This window comes from Harpia harpyja, chromosome 14 (genome assembly GCF_026419915.1).
Source record: "Harpia harpyja isolate bHarHar1 chromosome 14, bHarHar1 primary haplotype, whole genome shotgun sequence".
In the NCBI taxonomy this organism is placed as follows: Eukaryota; Metazoa; Chordata; class Aves; order Accipitriformes; family Accipitridae; genus Harpia; species Harpia harpyja.
In genome coordinates, this window is record NC_068953.1 from 16,033,872 (window position 1) to 16,054,012 (window position 20,141).

At 37.4% G+C, this 20,141-nt stretch overlaps 1 protein-coding gene across 7 annotated transcripts in view; it reads left to right on the forward strand.

Moving 5' to 3' along the window:
* CTDSPL2 (CTD small phosphatase like 2) overlaps positions 1–20,141 on the forward strand; it is a 49,096-nt gene that overhangs the window by 9,960 nt on the left and 18,995 nt on the right. For 3 of the 7 annotated variants that reach the window (XM_052809021.1, XM_052809019.1, XM_052809016.1), the window contains 4 exons: positions 12,533–12,741; positions 16,698–16,836; positions 18,680–18,829; positions 19,296–19,511. In XM_052809021.1, coding sequence (XP_052664981.1) covers positions 12,550–12,741; positions 16,698–16,836; positions 18,680–18,829; positions 19,296–19,511 — 697 coding nt within the window. In that variant the 5' untranslated portion in view covers positions 12,533–12,549. Of the gene's footprint in view, positions 1–9,133; positions 9,284–10,432; positions 10,456–10,618; positions 10,734–12,532; positions 12,742–16,697; positions 16,837–18,679; positions 18,830–19,295; positions 19,512–20,141 lie in introns of all 7 variants that reach the window. The other 4 variants (XM_052809020.1, XM_052809017.1, XM_052809018.1 and 1 more) reach the window with 4 other exon arrangements.

Below are 20,141 nucleotides of genomic sequence, written 5' to 3' on the forward strand. Positions count from 1 at the left end.
GTGAAATTGGGTTGATGTTAGTCAGTGGGTTCTGCATTTACCAGGGGAGGACTGACAGACACACAGACAGTTGTGGACAGTGCAATTGTATAAGCCTTATTTTCTCTAGAATCAAGGCTGTAGGAAAAAAATCAACTGTAATAGAAAAAGCTTATCAATGTTTATGCTAAAGAATACAGCCTGTCAAAGAGTGCAATAAGCAAATGAAACCCATGACATAAAATACTGTTGCTTTAAAAATTTGTGACTGGATGGTCTTTGTTAAAGTAACATGCCAGAAATTAAAAGGAAAATTTTAAACCTGAATAGTTTCAGTGACCACATCAACACAAAAAAACCCAGCCTCACAGTTGATACCGGAGCAGCTGAGGCTGTGGTTCCACAGCAGCTTAGAGCAGTCTCTTGGCTGCTACAGTCCCACTGACTAGCCAGTGAAATGGGCCAGGATATGTTCCTTGGCCTTGAGAGCAAGCGGTGTGACACAGGTTGCATCCTCCCAGCTAAGCTCTCTTCCGCCAAAATGGTGACCGCCTCTGCCCTGCCTGTAGGGAACAGCCCTCTCCCATGTACTGCTTTGACCTGTTCTGAGCACCATCCAGGAGAACGCTGTGCCATTGATACCATCCATGACTGTGCCAGAGAGCATGCTGACAGCCAGACAGTTGTGTTAAGTTATGTAGTTATACGTGGATGATCGTGGTACAGTGCTTTAACCCCATGCCCTGGGCTTGCTGGTTTACTACTACTATAGCTGTCCTTTCCCCTGCGAGGAGTTGTATGTATGTTTTTATTCCACCTGTGTTCCTGTGATTCTGTGTTGAAGCATTTCAATTTACTAAGCTGGCCTAAAAATATGGCTAAATGGAGGGTTAGCTGAGTGCCAAAGCTGCCTCAGGGAGGGTGCAGGAGTACGACGGCAATTAGATTGGCTTAGGCTGTCATGGAGCCGCAGCCTGTCAGAGCAACAAACTCTATCATGCGGGTGAGAGTGAGCTGTGCCGGAGAAGGGGAGGCTGGAACTCAATGTGCCAGCTGCTCTGCAAAAACTAATGTCTTGCAACTACATGCTGAAAGGCAGCAAATGGCATAGTCAGTGGAGGAATGAATAGCTCCTTAAATTGACTTTACTGTTGGTGAAAACATCACTGAACTAGAGACTGCCTTTTCTTTCCCTCTCCCCCTACTCATCCCCCCTTTGTCATAATGCACAATGGAAAAGTATCTACTGAGCTGGAAGGGACGTAGAGGAAGGAGGTAAGGAAATTAGAAAGCATTCCTTCTATTTTCATTAAAACATTTATAAATATTGAGAATACTCTTCCATGATTTGCTAAATTGTTTCTTCAGCGCTTCTGGTGAAAACTATTATGTGCTCTGTCAGATGTACTATATAGCACAAAGGTGACAACTAACTTTCTTCCAAGTATGTGTTTGGTATTTAAGTTAACTTGCATTAAGTTTGGTATTTAAGGTAAATTAGGTCTCCTTAGTATCTGGAAAATCCTCCCAAATTATAGTGTAGCTGCTTTGTAACGTAATAAAATAACCACTGTCAAGAAGGCTTGCATTGCTTTGGAATGTGGTGTGGCCCTTTCTTACTCTGTGGGATTCCTGATGGAGAGGCTAGGTTTACTCCTAATACTGGGGAATGATTGGAAAAAATCCAACAACCGTGTAAGCTCACAGCTGATATCAGCACTTTTTGTTCTTGCAGATTTCTCTGTTTTAAATTATATAGCTACAGATACATGGGTCGAGTGTGGAGATTAGTGGACTTTAGCCGCCTCTATGCCATTCACATTTGCTAGTGTAGGGTATGAATCCATGCCCTGTGATAGAGATGCGCAACCTCCCTTTTCTCTGACTGAAAAAGTCTCTCAGGTTGCCAGGCATACTAAAATGCTAGTTGGTTTTGCATGTTTTTTGTTAAGAATGTAAACCTGTACCATACAGCATCAATAATGGTAGTAGTAATAGTTCTATAGTTCCTACTTTTTTTCTCAAACATAAACTTTGTAAGGCACTAGACAAACACTATCTTTTCACTCAACAGAGCAATTCCCTGTTTGTTTACAGAGCTGTATCTGCTACTTTACAGCCATTAAGTTACTATTTTGTTACATCTCATGCATTTTAAAGTGGCAGAGATATGTTAGACCAAACTGGAGGCAATTAGCTTGTGAAATAAATAAGTTAAATTCAGCATAGAATCAAAGAAGAATGGAAACATTATAGTGTATATGCAGATCGGTTTTGGCTTATAAAACTTTGTTGCTGTTGGTAACTTGTGCTTATTATACTTTGTATTATTGGAATATTGACCAGAAACTTCCTATAACTTTCCACTGAGTAGCCAATGAGGTTTGTTTTTCCTTGTGGATTTTTCACCCAAAATAAAATAGGGGGGGGGGAAATTAATGAAAGAAAATAACGTGTAAAATAGCCTTGTTGTGATGGGATCAGACAGGTCCCTGAAACTCATTTCAGTTAAGTTTTTGAAACAGAGTGAGATTCAAGTTCATAATGTCTCAATATTATGTTTTTAAGGTTGTATGTAAAAACATAATATCACTCACAAATTAGTAAAGCTGTTAAAACTTTAGCACTTATTTTCATATCAGTTTCAACTTAGGTATGTGCACAAATTAGCAAATGAATCTCAAGAGACTGCAATTTATAAGAATTAAGTTTTCCATGCAAGAAATAGGCCAGAATGGGCTATGAAAAAGTCAGGTTTAAATCAGCATGTATATGTAATGGAAAATGTTTAGTTTAAAATTTGTATGGACAGTGACTGATAAAAATCTTGACTGATGGCATTTTCCCTGTTTTTAACAACACAGTTGGTTGATTTTTTTATTTTAAATCAGGAAAGCCAGGTGTGAGAATAGCATAATGGCAGCCCCTTACAAGGTAAAGAGCACAGTTTAAACTATTTTTAAAGGTTTTAAAGCTATATAGCGCACTAAGGAAAAATGTTTTCCAGGGCAATAAGAATCATATTATCATTTAAACAGTTTTTATCCTACAATAAAAATAGTCTGCTGTTTTTAAGGCCAAAGGAGCAGCCAAAAACCTTATCTAGCCCTTTAAAAGATAGCAACCTGACAAAATCCTGTGGAATATGTGATTGTGGTTCTGATCCCACAGGAAGATTAAGGAGAATTAGAGCAAGATTAGGTGTTCTGGTGAAGTCAGGCAAAATGCAGCTCTCTTGTCTATGTAGACCTTGCAAAAATTATTAGCTTCTCATAACAAACACAGGAGTTACTCCATGGCTTCCATAGTCCAACACAGACTTACTTGGGCTTATTAATCATCTTGATTTTTTGATTGTTTTTTTTTAATTAAAAAGAGACCTGATATGGATGAGATGAACAATTTTAAAAGTTATTCATTAGGATTTTTTTGTGGTCAGACAACATCCTGGAAGGTCTGTTCAGGAAGTGTTTAGCAACCTGTTTATACCATGGGTTGTAACAAGAGGGAGATGACTTCCAAAAATAGGCTCCCTGTGTGCCTAGCAGCATGGATTAAATGTCCAGAGAGCCTAATATGTCTAAAGACAGCTGGTCTCTTCCAGAATCTCAACAGGAACAGTGCTGGTTCTAGTGGAATTTGTTATCTGCTTGTCTAAAACTCAAGCACTGCAAACTTTTATTTCAAAACATCTCAGCAATTGGTGAGCTTTGCAATATCTGAAGATGACTAATGTAAAATTCTTGGCAACATCAGAGATTGTAAATAGTATCTTTCTTCAGCAGCAGATTTTGGGGTTCTGTTCTAACTCTTCTACAATTAACCCAGCTCTCCATTTTTCTTTGTTGGTTAGTAGTCTGACCCAAACTGAAAAGACTGACTTAATTACAAGCGAGTACCCTCAGTCGCAAAGAGGAAAATATCTTGGCCAGGAGGGAATAAACTTTCAGTTCCAAATGCGTATAGTATAATCAAAACAAAGGCTCACTAGCAAAGCAGTGGCAAAACAATGGTGCCTAGAAATATGATTGCTAGAGCAGAAAATCTATTTTCTGTTAAGGCCAATTATAAAGACCTTCATTCTTTGGCAAAATCTTTTGAAGAAGATGTTTCTTTTAGGGGAGATGCTTAAGCTTTGGGAGCATAGAACTATGTGCGTGAGCCCACGGCAGAGATACTGAGGAATTGTGGTTAAAACGACGGGACTGAAGCCCAGGGGTTTCAAGTGTGATTTTGTTTCAGATTGAAATGACTTAGTAACCTGAAAGATACGGAGGAGAAGAAAAGGTGCTTTCAATGAAACAAGGAAAATTTAGAGGTGCCATTTGCATTGTGTCTTTGATAGTTGCAATTGCTAGCTGTTGTTTTGATGGAACTTGTGGCTTCTTCATACATTTATCCAGATTTCATAACCAAGCACCAACATCTGAATAGTACCTATTGTGTGTTTTGCTGGTTTTATATATCATTGTCTTTTTATTTTGCTTTTACCTGCACTGTACTAGCACTACTTCCAGACTTCTTTGAATCATGGTTTCCTAGTTAATAGTTGCATCTCTAGGAAGCAGTTGGAGAAAAACACACTTGGAGATTTGAGAAGAGTGACAAGTAATACAGTATGTTGCAAAATATGAAATACATGAGCTGGAATAACATGAAATTGCTGTAATTTTCTAGGGAAGGAGAATAAGTTGGTTAAAGAAAGGCCAAGAGTCTTCGATGGGGAAAAGTCTCAACATCTTTGAACTAACAAAAAGCATTTCCCTGAAGTTTCTAAGGTGATTTGGGGCCTGTCTGGATGAAAGACTTTAAGTCATTTTCCTTGGCTTTGTTGTGAGTCCAGACAGTTATATCATTACACTAGGGTTATCATTTGTCCCATATTTCTCTCTCCCCACCAGGCACAGGCTTACCAACTTTTTGTCCATTTCCCATAGTGACTCAGGCTTCTCTGTACGCTAGCATAAGATCTTACGTTTCTTGAAAGCATCACTAGTACCATGTGAATGGACTTCAGCCAGCTCAACGAACACATCTTCTTGTTGGGATGTTTCTTCATACTTGAAATCTGGGTCACATCACAGTCATGAAATGTGCTGAGGAAATATGACTGGCATTATTTGTTTAAAAGGAAATTGAAGAAAATAGTTGTTCTTGGTTCCTCTTTCTGTGGGTCTGCCCACTGCGATCCAGCTTGTATGTCCAGAAATACTTGAAAGAAATACTTGAGAAAACACATTTTCTCAGCAGTGAGGTGTGCATTATCTGAGCTGGTTGATAGTGGGACACTGACCCTGCCACTGGTAGCTCACAGATTCAAACCCAGTCATCAGCTGTCACAGCTGTTAAATTTGGTGACAGTTCACAGCTTTGTGTGTGTTGGCCACATATCCATCTGTATCTACAACATAAACAGCATGCATTGACGCTCTTGCTCAAAATCTGAAAAAAGTAAAAAAAAATTTACTGCCTTCTTGGCTTTGTGTAAAAAATGTTTCAAGAAATGCTGTGGAAGTAATGCAGGAAGAATATTGTGGTGGTTAAAATCGGATATATTCCACGAAGTTTTTCAGTGTGCTTTGTTCTGCATTGTGAATTTTTCATACTCATCAGCTCTGTGATGGCAAAAACTAATGTATGGGCACAGTTGCTCTGAGAGAAGGGAGTGTTTTTTGGCTTACTTCTGTCATTTGGAAGGGAGGTGTACTGTGGCAGCAGAAAAAAAAAAATATTCTGTCAACATAGGCTGTATCCACAATAGGAGGTTAATATAATCTTTAGCAGCAGAAGCTCTGTTGTGTAAAAAATGTTGAGGATCCCAATATAGCTGACACAAGTTTCATCCTTTCCTCTTCTCTTACTATCTCACTTCTTAGGAGAAGCTCAGTCTCCCTCCCAACGCCATGCAGGGTGGCCAAGTAGGCTTGCAAACTCTCTCTAGCTCTGTACATCCCCTTTATGTGGTATTGGGGAGCGCACGGTACTCTGTGAGATCCAGTGAGGATTTGTAGCATCTGTCTGATCTGCCTGGGAAAAACCTAGGCATTACATTTGAACGCTAGAGAAACTGATGAGATAGAAAAACAAATAAATAAATAAGAATTTTTCACCTGATGTGTTCCTGTCACTCGCCAAGTTACACTCCTGAAGTGTGTTTAGTTGTCTTAATCCTCTACAGCTCTTCTGGTGTTCAGGCTTAGAATATATAGTTTTCAGTGGTGGCAATTCAGTGTTATTACTGAGTGCCAAATTGAATGTAGAAATTGTTCAACACTATAATTTTAAATTTTCTTGTCAGTTATCTCTTCCTATTGTTCGTCACTATTGTTCTTTTACCATCTTAAACTTTTTCCTGTATCAAAAAGCCTTAAACCCTGTAATTATATGTGCCTCACCTAATTTTTCTTTTAATAGTTTTGGGAAAAATAGATAAAACAGTAGTACCATATGTGGTAGGAAAATAAATCATCCCTAACTGAAAATTTCATGGAGGTATGCTCTTATTTAGAAATATGAGTCATTCACAGGAATTTCTTTCCTGTAGGTACACTGTACCTGTGCCATGGAATAACAATAGTATTTACAGGGTAGTGAGCCTGACAACTTAGTGTGTGGGGACTCAGGAAAATGGGGAAATTATTGCAGCTGTAGCTCATTCAGCTGCTGCTTTTTAATAGCCCCTTCATTTCTTATTTTCCTGTCTCACAAATTGTTTAATGAGAATTCCATTTAGTCCCTCTTTGCCATGTATTTCTCTTTTGAAGAATGAAGTTTTCCCCTTTTTTTCTCTTTCCCTCCCCCACTTTCTGGGTTTGTTATAAATGTAGAAGGAATTCAAGAAAGAAGGGTTTTTTGAGAGTTTAAAATGTGACATGTATATAGTACAGAAATGTGGATTGAGACTTTCAATGTTCAGTATATTTGCTGTTAATGTATTTAGTTGACTTCAGGTTCATGATGTTGTGGTAGTACTTCAGTATCAGCTTCTCAAGATGAGCAGGAATTACACTATTGCACGGAGAGAGGATTGAGCTGCAAGCTCCTGAAAGAGAATCTGCTGAAAAGACAAAGTACAGAAATTGCATAGGATCGTTTAGTGTAATCCCACGTGCAACCGACTGTATGACTGTTCGACTTTGGTCTTAGCACACCTCCCTGGCATAACCGAGGCAGCAGTGTAAGTCAGTCTTGCCTGAATGTGGCTAAGTGAGATACTTGGTCACACAATCATTTAGTCAGGCTCTTCACCGAACGACATGCTGTGGTGAAATCCGAATTGTACATGTTTGGGGAAGGAAATTCACGTACATGTTTAGACTTGATTATTTTGACTGGGAGAGTGTGTTAAGTATTGTAGTCTGGTTTATGCTTGTTTCAGATAAGAAACACAAATATAATTCAAGTAAAAACTGTCCACTGCCAAACGTATCAAGCATTAGGAAAGCAAACTTCTGTCATTGAGAGGATTGTAGGTAACTGTTGCTAAGTCCATTAGAGATATTTATAACTGCAGGCTTGATACCCAGGATGTGAAATGAGCCAAAGAACTCTCTGGCAATAGTGTACAGATGAGTTGAATGGTTCCTTGCTGGATAAATACATACTCACCACTGACAAACATTAAATTGGTTCATCTTTTGTCCGCCTAATATTTGTTTCACTTCTAGAAAAATCAGGCAACTTGTAGTGTAGCAAATTTTAACTAGTATTTTCCTCCTCAAATTGGAATTTCACAAGATTTCAATGTTTTACAATTTTGTCTAATTCCTTTTTACACACATTTGTTTTTAGTATAGTCTTGTTTAATTCCTACCCAGGAAATGGCAGTCGTCTTAGATTTCTCACCAGAATATTTTAAGACTGCTGTTTTATAAAGTCACATTGCAGGATGTTTTCCATTTTTTTTAAATTTATAAGTAACATTTTAATGAATGTGGTTTACATCTTTGAGTATACTAAATCCCATTATATTTTAGTGTTCATTTACTTAATTCCTAATTCTTTGTGGTAAATGGTTATCCATTGTCAATCAAAAACTTGAATTAGTTCAGTGTAACCCTCTTCTTACCTTTTGGAGTTTTTTGAACTAGGAAATGAGAATTAAGAATCTCACTTGTGTATATATTTATATACTCAACATGTATATTTTAAGGAGTCCTGACTGTTTCAGTTCTGTGTAATACGCCCTTTCCAGAGAGTTCATAGCACAGGCGATTTGAAAATTGGGTTAACTTGAGACCACAGTTATGAGTGGCACAAAAGCATTACTGTATAGAAAAGGCTTAAGAACATCAATCCTCAGACCCCAGGGTGGGTGTTTAGGTTAGGGTATCCTCCCCTTGTGCTCTACAGAGGGATCTGGACAGGCTGGATCGATGGGCCAAGGCCAGTTGTATGAGGTTCAACAAGGCTCAGTGCCGGGTCCTGCACTTGAGTCACAACAACCCCACGCAACGCTACAGGCTTGGGGAAGAGTGGCTGGAAAGCTGCCTGGCAGAAAAAGACCTGTTGGTCGACAGCCGGCTGAAGATGAGCTGGCCGTGTGCCCAGGTAGCCAAGGCGGCCAATGGCATCCTGGCCTGTATCAGAAATAGTGTGGCCAGCAGGAGCAGGGAGGTGATTGGTCTCCTGTACTCGGCATTGGTGAGGCCATACCTCAAGTACTGTGTTCAGTTTTGGGCTCCTCACTACAGGAAAGACATTGAGGTGCTGGAGCGTGACCAGAGAAGGGCAACGAAGCTGGTGAAGTGTCTGGAGCACAAGTCTTATGAGGAGCGGCTGAGGGAACTGGGGTTGTTTAGCCTGGAGAAGAGGAGGCTGGGGGGACACCTTATTGCTCTCTACCTGAAAGGAGGTTGTAGTGAGGTGGGGGTCGATCTCTTCTCCCTAGTAACAAGCGATAGGACAAGAGGAAATGGTCTCAAGTTGTGCCAGGGGAGGTTTAGATTGGATATTAGGAAAAAATTTCTTTACTGAAAGGGTTATCAAGCATTGGAACAGGCTGCCCAGGGAATGGGTTGAGTCACCATACCTGGAGGTATTTAAAAGACATGTAGCTGTGGCGCTTAGGGACATGGTTTAGTGGTGGACTTGGCAGTGTTAGGTTAACGGTTGGACTTGATGATCTTAAGTGATGCTGTGATGGCCTTGGCAGATGTCACAGAGATCAGGGAGTTCTTGGACTGCAGTTGGTGGGACTGACTGCGCTCCATACTGCTTGCTTGGGGCTTGGCTTCGCGCACACACTGCCTATCTGTTTGCTCCAAGACATCAAGGGCCACTTTGAACCCTGTGCTTCATCACAGTGAGTACTCTGAGAATGGAGCCTCTAGTGACTCCCAGCTGCCCTCCATCCATCTTTGGACCTCTGTCCTATTCAGCTCTCCAAAATACACCAGCTCAGTAGGCTGTGTGATGTCTAGCTACGTCGCTCGCGAGGTGTGCTGTGTGTTCTCCACCACCTGCTCTGTTGCATTACTTGGATGCCCATTGATTCCCTTTATAAATGGATTTAACTGGCATAAAAATGAAGTAATTTTTTTTTCTTGTTGGCTCAGCGAACTAGCCTGGTCTCTGAGGAGGAGACAAACTCTGAAATGAGTGTGGGAAAGAAATGAGGAGGGAGCAGGAGCAAGCCACTAGGTTCCCTCATGTCATCCTACCATATCTTAAAGTACCTTTGAGAAGTTTGCTGTGATGATTATATATTCTTGTACCTTTTTTCCCTATGTCTTTCTGATTTTCTTCCCCTTTTACGACTACTCCTCAACTTCTCAGCATAAACATGTTTCCTGTATCTAAGGGACCATCATGGGTATAGGCTGCCTCGTTGCTCTGTTCCTGCACCTGGCAGGAAGGATTGCAAACAAAAATCCATTCAACCTGTGGAATGCAAAAAAAGGCTGGTTAGTCATTCTGGATGGCATAGGGCTGGCTGGCTGGCATGTCAGAGATGTGAAGGAGCTTAGCATGCTAGGGCTGTTGATACCCATATGAAACCAGTTGAAGCTGGGATGGTTGATGTGTTTACGACTGCTGTCTACACTCCTCTGCTCACTTCTCTGCCCTAGAGATTGCTATCTGTGATCTAATATGTGTCCCCTTGCAATATACAGATAGAAGAATTTCAGAGCTATAATTCAACCAAATTAATTCCTAAACAGGTTGATAATACTTAAATAAAATTCCCTTTTCAAAGCATGGAAGGACTAGAGCTCCTTGGAGAGTTTTAAGAATATTTTTAACATGGCAAAACAGTGTTGTTTTCTCTAACTTCATTCCAACAAATTGCTAACTATTTAACTTGAAACATTGATATATTTAAACTATTCGGTTTAAAAGTTTAACGGCTATTTTCTTTCTCAGGCTGTATTTCCTGCTAGGGTTGTAAATTAGTTCATCTCCCACATACAAGAACACTGAGAAACCTTAAATGTAATTGTTCTTTTTTCAGCTGCCTAGGATAATATGATTTTGGTAAGTCATACTAACTTAAAGTACATGATTTAATCCACACAATGTTGATAAAAAATAATGCTTTTCTCAGTATTTCTGAAGTGAAAATACATTACATGTTTTAAGGTATCTTTGGACCATCCTGTCCGTTGATGTTTGATAATTTCTTCAATTTTATAATTAGGTCCTCCTGATTTTTACAGAAGTACAATAGGAGCATATGTCTCGTGTTGTGGATCCTTCCCACTATAAATTATACCAAAAAAATTAATCTGGCAGCAGTTCATAAGAAAGAAAAGGCGAGATGCAAGTTCTGATAACAGGCATATTTATTTTACGTCTTTGTATAAGAATGTTATTTTTATCTCTTTATTTTTCTAGTGGCAAGGAGTAAGAACAGAAAATTGGATTAAAAATCTTTGGGGATTTTTTTCATTATTTCTCTGCATTACTTTTTTGCACATACAGTAGATTCTTTTAAATGAAATGCAAATTTTATTGCAAAGATTAATAACGAAAGACACTCTCATGGACTCAGAGTTTTAATGCTTCTGTTACTAGAGGGCGCAAGATTATAAGGAACCAGTTTTTATAAATTTAGGCTACGGTTTCTGTTGTCTTTCCTTAAACCTCACATATCAGTCCACTTTTGCTGTAGTTACTTCAGTCATTTAAGAATCTTGACTTGTCCTTTTCCTGTCTGTAAACAGTTGTTGTATTAACTACTGATGGATAAAGCTGGCCATGTATGTATGAAAAATTAAATCCCATGTTTGCTGGCAGTTAAAACAAATATTATATGTAACTAAAATATTGCACTCCTGATGATACCAATTGAGTACTTTTTTTGCTAAGTCTTCTAAAAATGGTGTCAGCAGTTATGTTATTCTTTATCTGGAACGCCTTTCATTTGAGATTGAGATTTATCTAACTGCAGACAAATGCAACTGTGTACAGTTTTTGGTCTGTTTTTGAAAAATATTATCACAGTATTTCTATGTCTGTGAAACATACCAGTGCCACCATTGCCTTTTCTTAAACAAGATAGCTGTTGTGACATTACTTCTATTTTAATTGTACAGATTATTTATTCTGTCTATTCAGCAATAAGATATGTGCTAAATGAACATCAGAAAAGCAGATACTGTTTCCTATTGCAATAGGCATATGCTTTTCTTTAAAAAAATGGGGTTTTTGTCATGACTTCAGCTACAAAATGCATATTACTGTCTTACCAGTATTTCTGTGCATTACAACTCAGATGAATTTGTTCTACTCTTTTCTGCTCCTGATCTAGTATATGCATAATTTTAAGCACATGAGTAGTCCCATTCAAATCAACCCAAGTGTGAGCTTCAGTCAACTGAAGAAGGCATATCCCTCAGTCCAGAAAAGCAGTTATATTTATGCACAAATTTGACTATACCAGCAGTCCAATTGAAGGTTGGAGATAAATGGGTCGCATTCCCTGGAATGGCCTTTTACTCTGCTTTAATAAATATTGCCCTTGCATGAGTCTTCCTGTGGTCTAATTTTATTCCCGAATACAGTTGCATTGAAGATCAATCTTAGGTTCCTTTGTTGAGCTGCTATGTCCTCACCCATATTGAATGCATAGTCTCACTATGATTTCTTCTTCTGTGAACACTTGACATGAATTTAGATTTATGCCTCATCTCAAATTTAATGTAGAGACTTAAAATGAAGTATTGTGAGGAACACAGAGCTGGAAAGGACTGCCTAGGTCATTGAGTCTAGTCATTTGATACTGAAGACACCAGGCACCATACAATCCTTTTCATCTTAAAAGCAGGTGGATTTTTTTTGTTCCTACTACTCAGATTGGAGGGTTACGCAAAAACCTCCTTGATCTAATGGTTAGGTGTATCCATGGCCAGATTATATTCATTTGTTCTTCTGCCAATGTTATGCTTTAACTTAAATAGCTCTTCTCTTTGATTTAAATTAGGCCATATATATGGATGTAAAAGCTCAGTGCATCAGAACACTGTCAGTGTTATATAATTTTTTGAATTCATGATCTGAAGCTTAATACATTTCTTCAATGACTAAGTATTCTTGATTTTTCCTTTTATAGCTTTACATGTGGTACACATGAAAATGAGGCTGAGAACGCGGAAAGCTTCTCAGCAATCGAATCAAATTCACACACAACGTGCTTTGAGGGCAAAGAGGAAACATTCGGAGGTGGAAGAGAGCTTACCGGTTGGCGGAGGAAAACCACAGAAAAATGAAACTGGCTTGTTGTCTTCAATCAAAAAGTTTATTAAAGGAAGCACACCCAAGGTACACCATCAGTGGATTTCTTCTTTTGTTTTTAATTGGGTCATATTCAGTTAAATTTGATTTACAACCATTTCTATTAAGAATAAATAAACGTGTAATATGGTAGAAGCAAAACATTCTGGTAAAGAATTAGAAGACAAGAAGTACCTGTGATTAGTTATGTCAGGTAACAGATATTTAAAAAAAAAAAAAAGCAGACTTTCAAACCCTACAGGAGTCAATTGTAGGTGTATTTAAGACAATCCAATAAATCACAGGATTTATTACCTAGGTATTTCTTTGTGAAAGTGTTGACTAATAGATTTGGTAGATTTTTAATTTCTGGTTTAAGGATTCTTTGAATTTGGGAATTACCGGTACTGGCAACTAAGAAAAGCAAGTATGTAAGCATAAATTTGCTGAATATTTTTAGTTGTTTTTGTTTTTGTTTTCCCCAAAATTGTTTAGGAGTCCTTCAATCAATAAAGGTCTAACCTCACAAATTCAACTATCATGAAATTGATACAACTACTCGGTGTATTACTGCAGTGAACACTGCCACCACTTAGTGGATCAAATTCAAACATTGTCAGGGCTAAACCACTAGATCTCATCTGTCTTGATCCAGACAGAAATCTGAACTTGCTAATCTTCACATGTTAAAACCTGTTGAATGTATGTTTTGAGGATGAATTTTATATATGTGTGTGTGTGTGTGTGTGTGTGTATATATATATATAAAAAACTTTGATAGGCTGAATGTAACCTTGCAATTCCTTCAAAAACCTGTGATTTTTTTTCTGTAAAGAGAGGCCAGTTAAAAAAAACTTCATTCAGTCCCAGCAGTCCAGATATTGACATTATGTAGCTGTAAATTGTAAAGAAGAGTAGCCATGAAGTCATAACTGAATTAAAATGTATCCCAGGTTAACTTTATGTTAAATAAAAATATGATATAAATTCAGAAGTATTTTCTGTTTTTTGAACTATGTGTTGAAACGATAATTTTGTAACAAGCTGCAGTCGAAATAATTTTAATTAAGTAATATTAGATTCTTAAATTGTCAAAAACATAGTGAAATTTAGTATTTCATGGCATGTGTTAATTACCTATCATAGAAACATTGAAGTAATGACAAAGAAATACTTCAGTAAAAATAAATGGTTAAATGCACATTCATTTTGTTTTTCATTAAACCAGGACAATTATTCTAGTTTACATTCAGCATCTGTATTGTAGCTCAGTAGTGCAACATTTTGGCTGCAAAACCACTGCAACAAAATGCTGAAATCTAAGCAAAACATTTTACTTTGGAATTTTAAGATAAGAGAAAGATGTCTCGTTTTCCTTTCCTTTGTCTCTTTAAGGTTTTGTTAACTTACTCTCTTCTCCTCTTCCCTTCCTCTCCCAAATCTTTGGATTACATTTCATTCTTTTTTTTCTTGACAGGTTTTTGAGTATAAAATGCTCACATTTTTTTCCTCTTTCCTTTCATGTCCTCTCCTGTGCCTGTAGCAGGACTTGGAGTGGTTCCAGTGGCATTAGCATGGCATGATATTGATACTGTCGGGCTATCTTCCAAAGCGCTAATGACTTAACAAAGTAGTCTTGTGGCTGCCATGGAAACGTTATAACTCTTGAGATAGTGTATGTGTACAACTTGCATAGTAGTTTGTTTATGGGTACGTTAAAATCTAGATCACTGCTGAGGTTATATGGATTTACAGCGATGAATGTCTTCATAACAAGCATATCTTGACAATTTTGATCATAGTCATAGGTCATTTATCTGGTACTGTAAAGATGTCTTAGTAGAAATATTCCTTAAACAAACAAAACCTGAAAAAACCTTATAGCTCTTTAGTTAGAGAAACCAGAGACTAAAATGTGGCTCTTTGAATGTGGATGGTGGTAGGTCTGATCTTGAGGTCTTTTGCTAACTCATGGCCTCCATGCAAGTCAGCAACAGTATGGAGTGTGCAATAGTATTTGTCATTTACAAAACAACAAATCTGATATACCAGAAAAACTGATACATGTATGCGTACAGGAAGTACTATTAAAATTTTTAAATGTTAACTTTGGAAATGTTGTAGAACTTGCTGTTGCAAGTTACTCTAAACTTGTTTGATTTTGGGGGTTCTAGCACTGTCAGAAATTGCATTGACTTCGAATGTGTTGTCATTACTTCTAGTCTCAGTTTAGGCCATTCCTTAATACATACACGGTTTCCGAAAACAACCTAAAAACAAACGAAATGTTTGTGTCGGTGTGACATTGTCATGTTCCTTGTGGCACAGTTATTGATAATAATAGGTTATATTGCATTGAATAGATCATAGCATTCAAACAGATCATTATATAAATACATATAATAGGTACATTTAATTCTATTTCTGTGCAATAACATTTTCAGTGTATAAACCAAGTAGTGCAATAACATTATATGTCATTTCACCTTTGAATTCTATTAACTAGTACAACATGGGCACAGCAATGTGAGCTTTCCCACCACATCATGATGGCTCCTCTTCTGGAGGATGAAAGGGGTCTCCAGATTTAGTGAATTCTTCATGCCTCTGCTGATACCATCAGCCAGATTTCCTGGTTTTGTTGTAATTTTTGTAACGTTTCTACACTTGTTTTCCATAAAGCAGAATGAGAGCACAACTCATTTTATGAAGGCCAATGGACAGCTTTTAGAAGTTAATTAATCTCATTTTTTCCCCGGTGTTGAACATTTGAACAAGTGACCTAGAAGATGAGATGTACTGTTCTTTTATCAGTTCAGTGAGACATCTGTTTTCTGTCATTATATGGATTTATGGTATATACAATATTATTAATTCTAAGTGGTAGTAATTAGATTGTTCTCACCAAGGTTGTTGGTCAAGGACATTGCCAGTAGGAAGCTTTTGGGATCAGTGGTGTTCACTTGTCTTCTGATGATGGATGTCAATACATTTCCATTCTTGTTAGTATTTCTTTTAGCTACTGTACTGTTAGCATGGGCTTTACAGTAATTTTTCTAAAAGATCTATTTACTTTTTTTTTTGGAGCACGCAAACCGTTTTTCTCTTTTCTTTTTAAAGATGTGAAACAGCTGCTCCAGAAGGGTAATATTGTAATTCTAAAATTGAAATTTTAATTAACTTTGATATGGTCTGTGGCCTTGTTATTTATTTTGATATTTAATTCCATTTATTTTGCATTGTCTCACACCTTACATTTCAATGTATTCTAGATGGTCATGTTTTAGATTTCAGATTGCCATTTTATTAAGTTGTAGTGGGTGCTTTGGGGAAAAAGGGAAGAAACCTGTCTTAAATGTGTGCCAACACATATACTCATGCACAGAAAATATGCGAAAATGTTTGGTTCTATGTTGTTCATTAAGTGCCACAGGGAAGAACAGTCATTTACTTAAAGGTAAGAAGAATCATTGGGTCATAACCCTTGCTTACAACACTTTTAACAGCTAAGTTTTGCCATGTACTATCTGATATGGATTGAATAGCAGCAAGTTATATACTTGTATACCATTTAGCAAGCCACTTTATGTAGGGAGCATGGTGGAGAATTTCATATTGGATATTGTTGTGCAGTTTACTTCCTGTATATTTAACAGGCAGAGGAATGAAGTTTCACATAATTTTATTTGCCTTGCCTCTACATTTCCCAAATTCCATAGCACTTAAATAGTGAAATAGTACTTAAAGACAGTTTTTCTACTACGGAAGTTCCAAGTACAGTTTTCTTTCCCAATACTTTGCTATTTACCTTGACTTGTGTCAGTTTAAATGAGTTTAAAATTCCAGCTGGCCAGATACATGTTGCATATTCTGCATCTGGAAGTAGAACAATACATGGATCTTCTGTGAAACTTTCCCTAACAGCTAACATTTTCTGGTAGTATTCAATGGAGAAAAGAGGCACCATTCAGTATGTTTCTTTTTTCCTCCTTTTCTGTTTTAAGGAAGAAAGAGAAAACCCTGCAAAAAGAAGTAGAATTGAACGGGATATAGATAACAGCTTGATTACATCCACACCTCAAACAGGAGAAAAGCCTAATAAACAGATCTCTCGAGTACGACGGAAAAGTCAAATGAATGGAGGTTTGTAAATATTCTAATCGTATATTGTTGCAGCTGAATGGTGATTCAGTAGTCTTACAGCTGTTAACTAATATAGGACGTTTCTTCAGTGGTGGAGGTTGTTCAAGGTTTTGTGATTGACTTCAGCGAGAGCAAGGCTGAGCTAATAGTAGCAAAATAAGGTTTCTAAGACTGTAAGCAACAGTTCCAACATTACTTCTCAGACGCATCCATTGTGTCTTTGTAAGAACAATTTGGATATGTGATCATGACCAGCTATTTTGGAACTAATTTAACTTCTTTAAAAAATTATTATTCTAGAAAGCCAATGATAATTATTTGATTTAGCTCTTCTCCCATTTTCTCACAAAAAAATGAAATACGACTTCACAACTCATGACCTTTGTGGAAGTAACAAAGTGTCCTTAGATATTGAAAGCACTTGTCAAACACATAGACATGTTTCTGTCATAGAATCATAGGAAAATTTAGATCGGAAGGGACCTCTAAAGGTCATCTGGGTCAGTCCCCTTGCTTCCCTCACAGCAATGTTAATCCTCCTTGAAGTGAGATCTGGCTTTGGAGTTAGATCAGGCTGCTCAGAGCCTTGTCTAGTCAAGTTTTGAATATCTCTAACAGTGGAGATTCCACAACCCTGTTCCAGTGTTTGACCACGTCTCTGTGAAAATTGTTTCTTTTTGAATATCTCTAATAATGACATGATGAAATGGTCAATGACATTTAAAGTATCAGCTCTGGTTCCAAATCTGACTTTAAAAAAACATTTTTTAGACTTCTTTTCTAAGGAAACAAGACTTGTATGATTGTGCTGCCTGTCAGTTATGCCTTCATTCTCCATTCCCCCAATAACTTTGGAATCCATTATCTGGTTTCTGCCAAGTTTGTCAGCAAGGCAGGGGCTCAAAGATTTCATAGTCCAACAAGGTTTGCAAAATCAGTAGCTAAGTAGAGGATAGAGCTCCAAATGAGTCACTTCAGTGATGGAAAGGTTACAATGAGAGCATTACCTGTTTGGTTGTTGTCAGATGTCTATGTAACATGGCTTTAGGAGAAACCCCTTTTTCCAGTATTTGCTACTGTTAATTAAGGTTTTTTTGCCTCATGGAGAGATAATGGATATGCACCCACTTAGTGTGATACATGCAGACAATGCTCAAAGATGAAGGAGCAGCTATTGACTTAAATCAAGTGTTCTGAGATATGTGTGTAGAGCACACTGAGCCCGTGTCACTGTTACAGTGGTATGAAGTTCTTAGTTAAAATATTCCGTATTAGTGAAGGCACTGAGTTGCAGCTGGCACACCCTACGTTTTATATAGAAACGATAGGAAGTGTGAAGTACTTGTGCAGCTCCATCAGGCTCAGCTGACAAAAAGGTTCTCAGCTCATGTGCACAAAATACATTTGCTTACTTCCATATGGACAGACATCTCAAAGACTTGTTACTGTGAAGTAAATAACTTCTCTTTCATTTCAGTCTCAGAACTGTGTCTTGGATCTCAGCCACGAAATGGCAATTTTTAGTTCTAGGATGTACTTTACTGTACATGCACATTTATAGAAGACCTTAATTGTTGTGTGTTACGTTTTGTAATGTGAAGATTTATTTAATTCTATGTCCTTTGTTACCTCTGATAACAAGTAAAAATTATTTTACTTCATAATTGTATTTATATATATATGTGTGTGTGTATATGTGGAGAATAATAAATTATGGACTTGATCTTGTGAAGTCATGAGCACGAGGGATCTTTCCTATAGTGAAAATAATAACAATAAAAGAGAAGATGTAACTGTGAAAAACAGAAGCATGGTATTATACTTCATAACTTTTCTTTTACAGAAGCTGGAAGTTATGAAATGACAAACCAACATGTAAAGCAAAATGGAAAATTAGAAGATAATCCTGCCACTGGCAGTCCCCCACGAACTACATTACTGGGAACTATATTTTCTCCTGTTTTCAATTTTTTTTCACCAGCAAATAAAAATGGTGAGTATTATTTAAAAAGCCAATAGTGTTAAAGCTAAGGATGATAGATACTTTTTAAGAAAAAGCTGTTCTGAGTGGCAGTACACTTTTCATTCTGATTTACAGACCAAGAGTTACTACTACCAGGTAAAAGGCCTCCTTGATTCTTAGAAGGGTTGATCATTAATAAAAAAAGCAGTAAGTTTATATGCATTAGAACATTTCTTTCATAGGTGTAAGTATCTAGCGGTGTACCTTTTATTTTTAAAAAAATTTTTAAAATTGGTATTAAGTTCCTTGTCCCAAACAAAAAGGCATTTGTTATGGTCTTCATATTGGTTCTCATTTTTGTAATGTGAATCTAATGCAGCCATCTTCAATTATTCTGAAACTTTTTTTTTGTGTGGCTAAGTAGTGACTGTCAGTATTCTGATAGGTAACTCAGCTTAAAGATAATGACTGTGAGTGTACTGAAATCTTAATTCAGGAACATCAGGATCAGATTCTCCAGGACAAGCTGTTGAAGCTGAAGAAATAGTCAAACAGCTTGATATGGAACAGGTAGATGAGATTACTACAAGTACTGCAACATCCACCAATGGAGCAGCCTATACTAGCCAAGCAGTGCAGGTCAGATCTACTGTCAACAATGGTTTAGAAGAAGTGGAGGAAACAAATGACCGTGACCTGCCACCACTTACAGGTAAGAAATGTGTGCTTGTCTTGGACTCAGGTGTTGAAGCTGTATGTAATTTGTACTCTTAGAGAAATTCTAGCACCTGCATTTTGTATAAATTAATATTTCACATTTGCTTAGGGCATGCAAACAGCATTAATATTGATTTTTTTGTTTCATAGACAAATCTGTTTTATGCACCAAAGACACAGTTTTGGCAAGTCTCATCTATTCCCGGTGTAATGGAGTTGACCTTATAACATTTCTTCAAATGAAAACAAAGATTCCAGAATAAAGGCGTTCTTATGAATATTGAACCCTCCCCAACCCCATTAAAAATGCACATCCTAGACTCGCTGATCACAAAAGAGAAATTTGCAACATTTTGATATCTTAGAACAACATAGTGAGGTGAATGAGGAACATATAGATCCTACATTAATTTTCCATGTTTTCTTCAAAAGTCTCATCATACATCTTTTTTGACAAAAATCGTATCCATAAAATTCAGCTTCTCCTCTTTGTGGATGGCCAGCATCAAATTCTTAACAGTTCTCTAAATCCTCCCTAGGCCCTTGAAACACTGGTAGTTAAGTAGTACTGAGGTTTACGAGGACTCCTTTCAAGGAAGTAAGTTTAACCTCTAAGTAGCGGGGC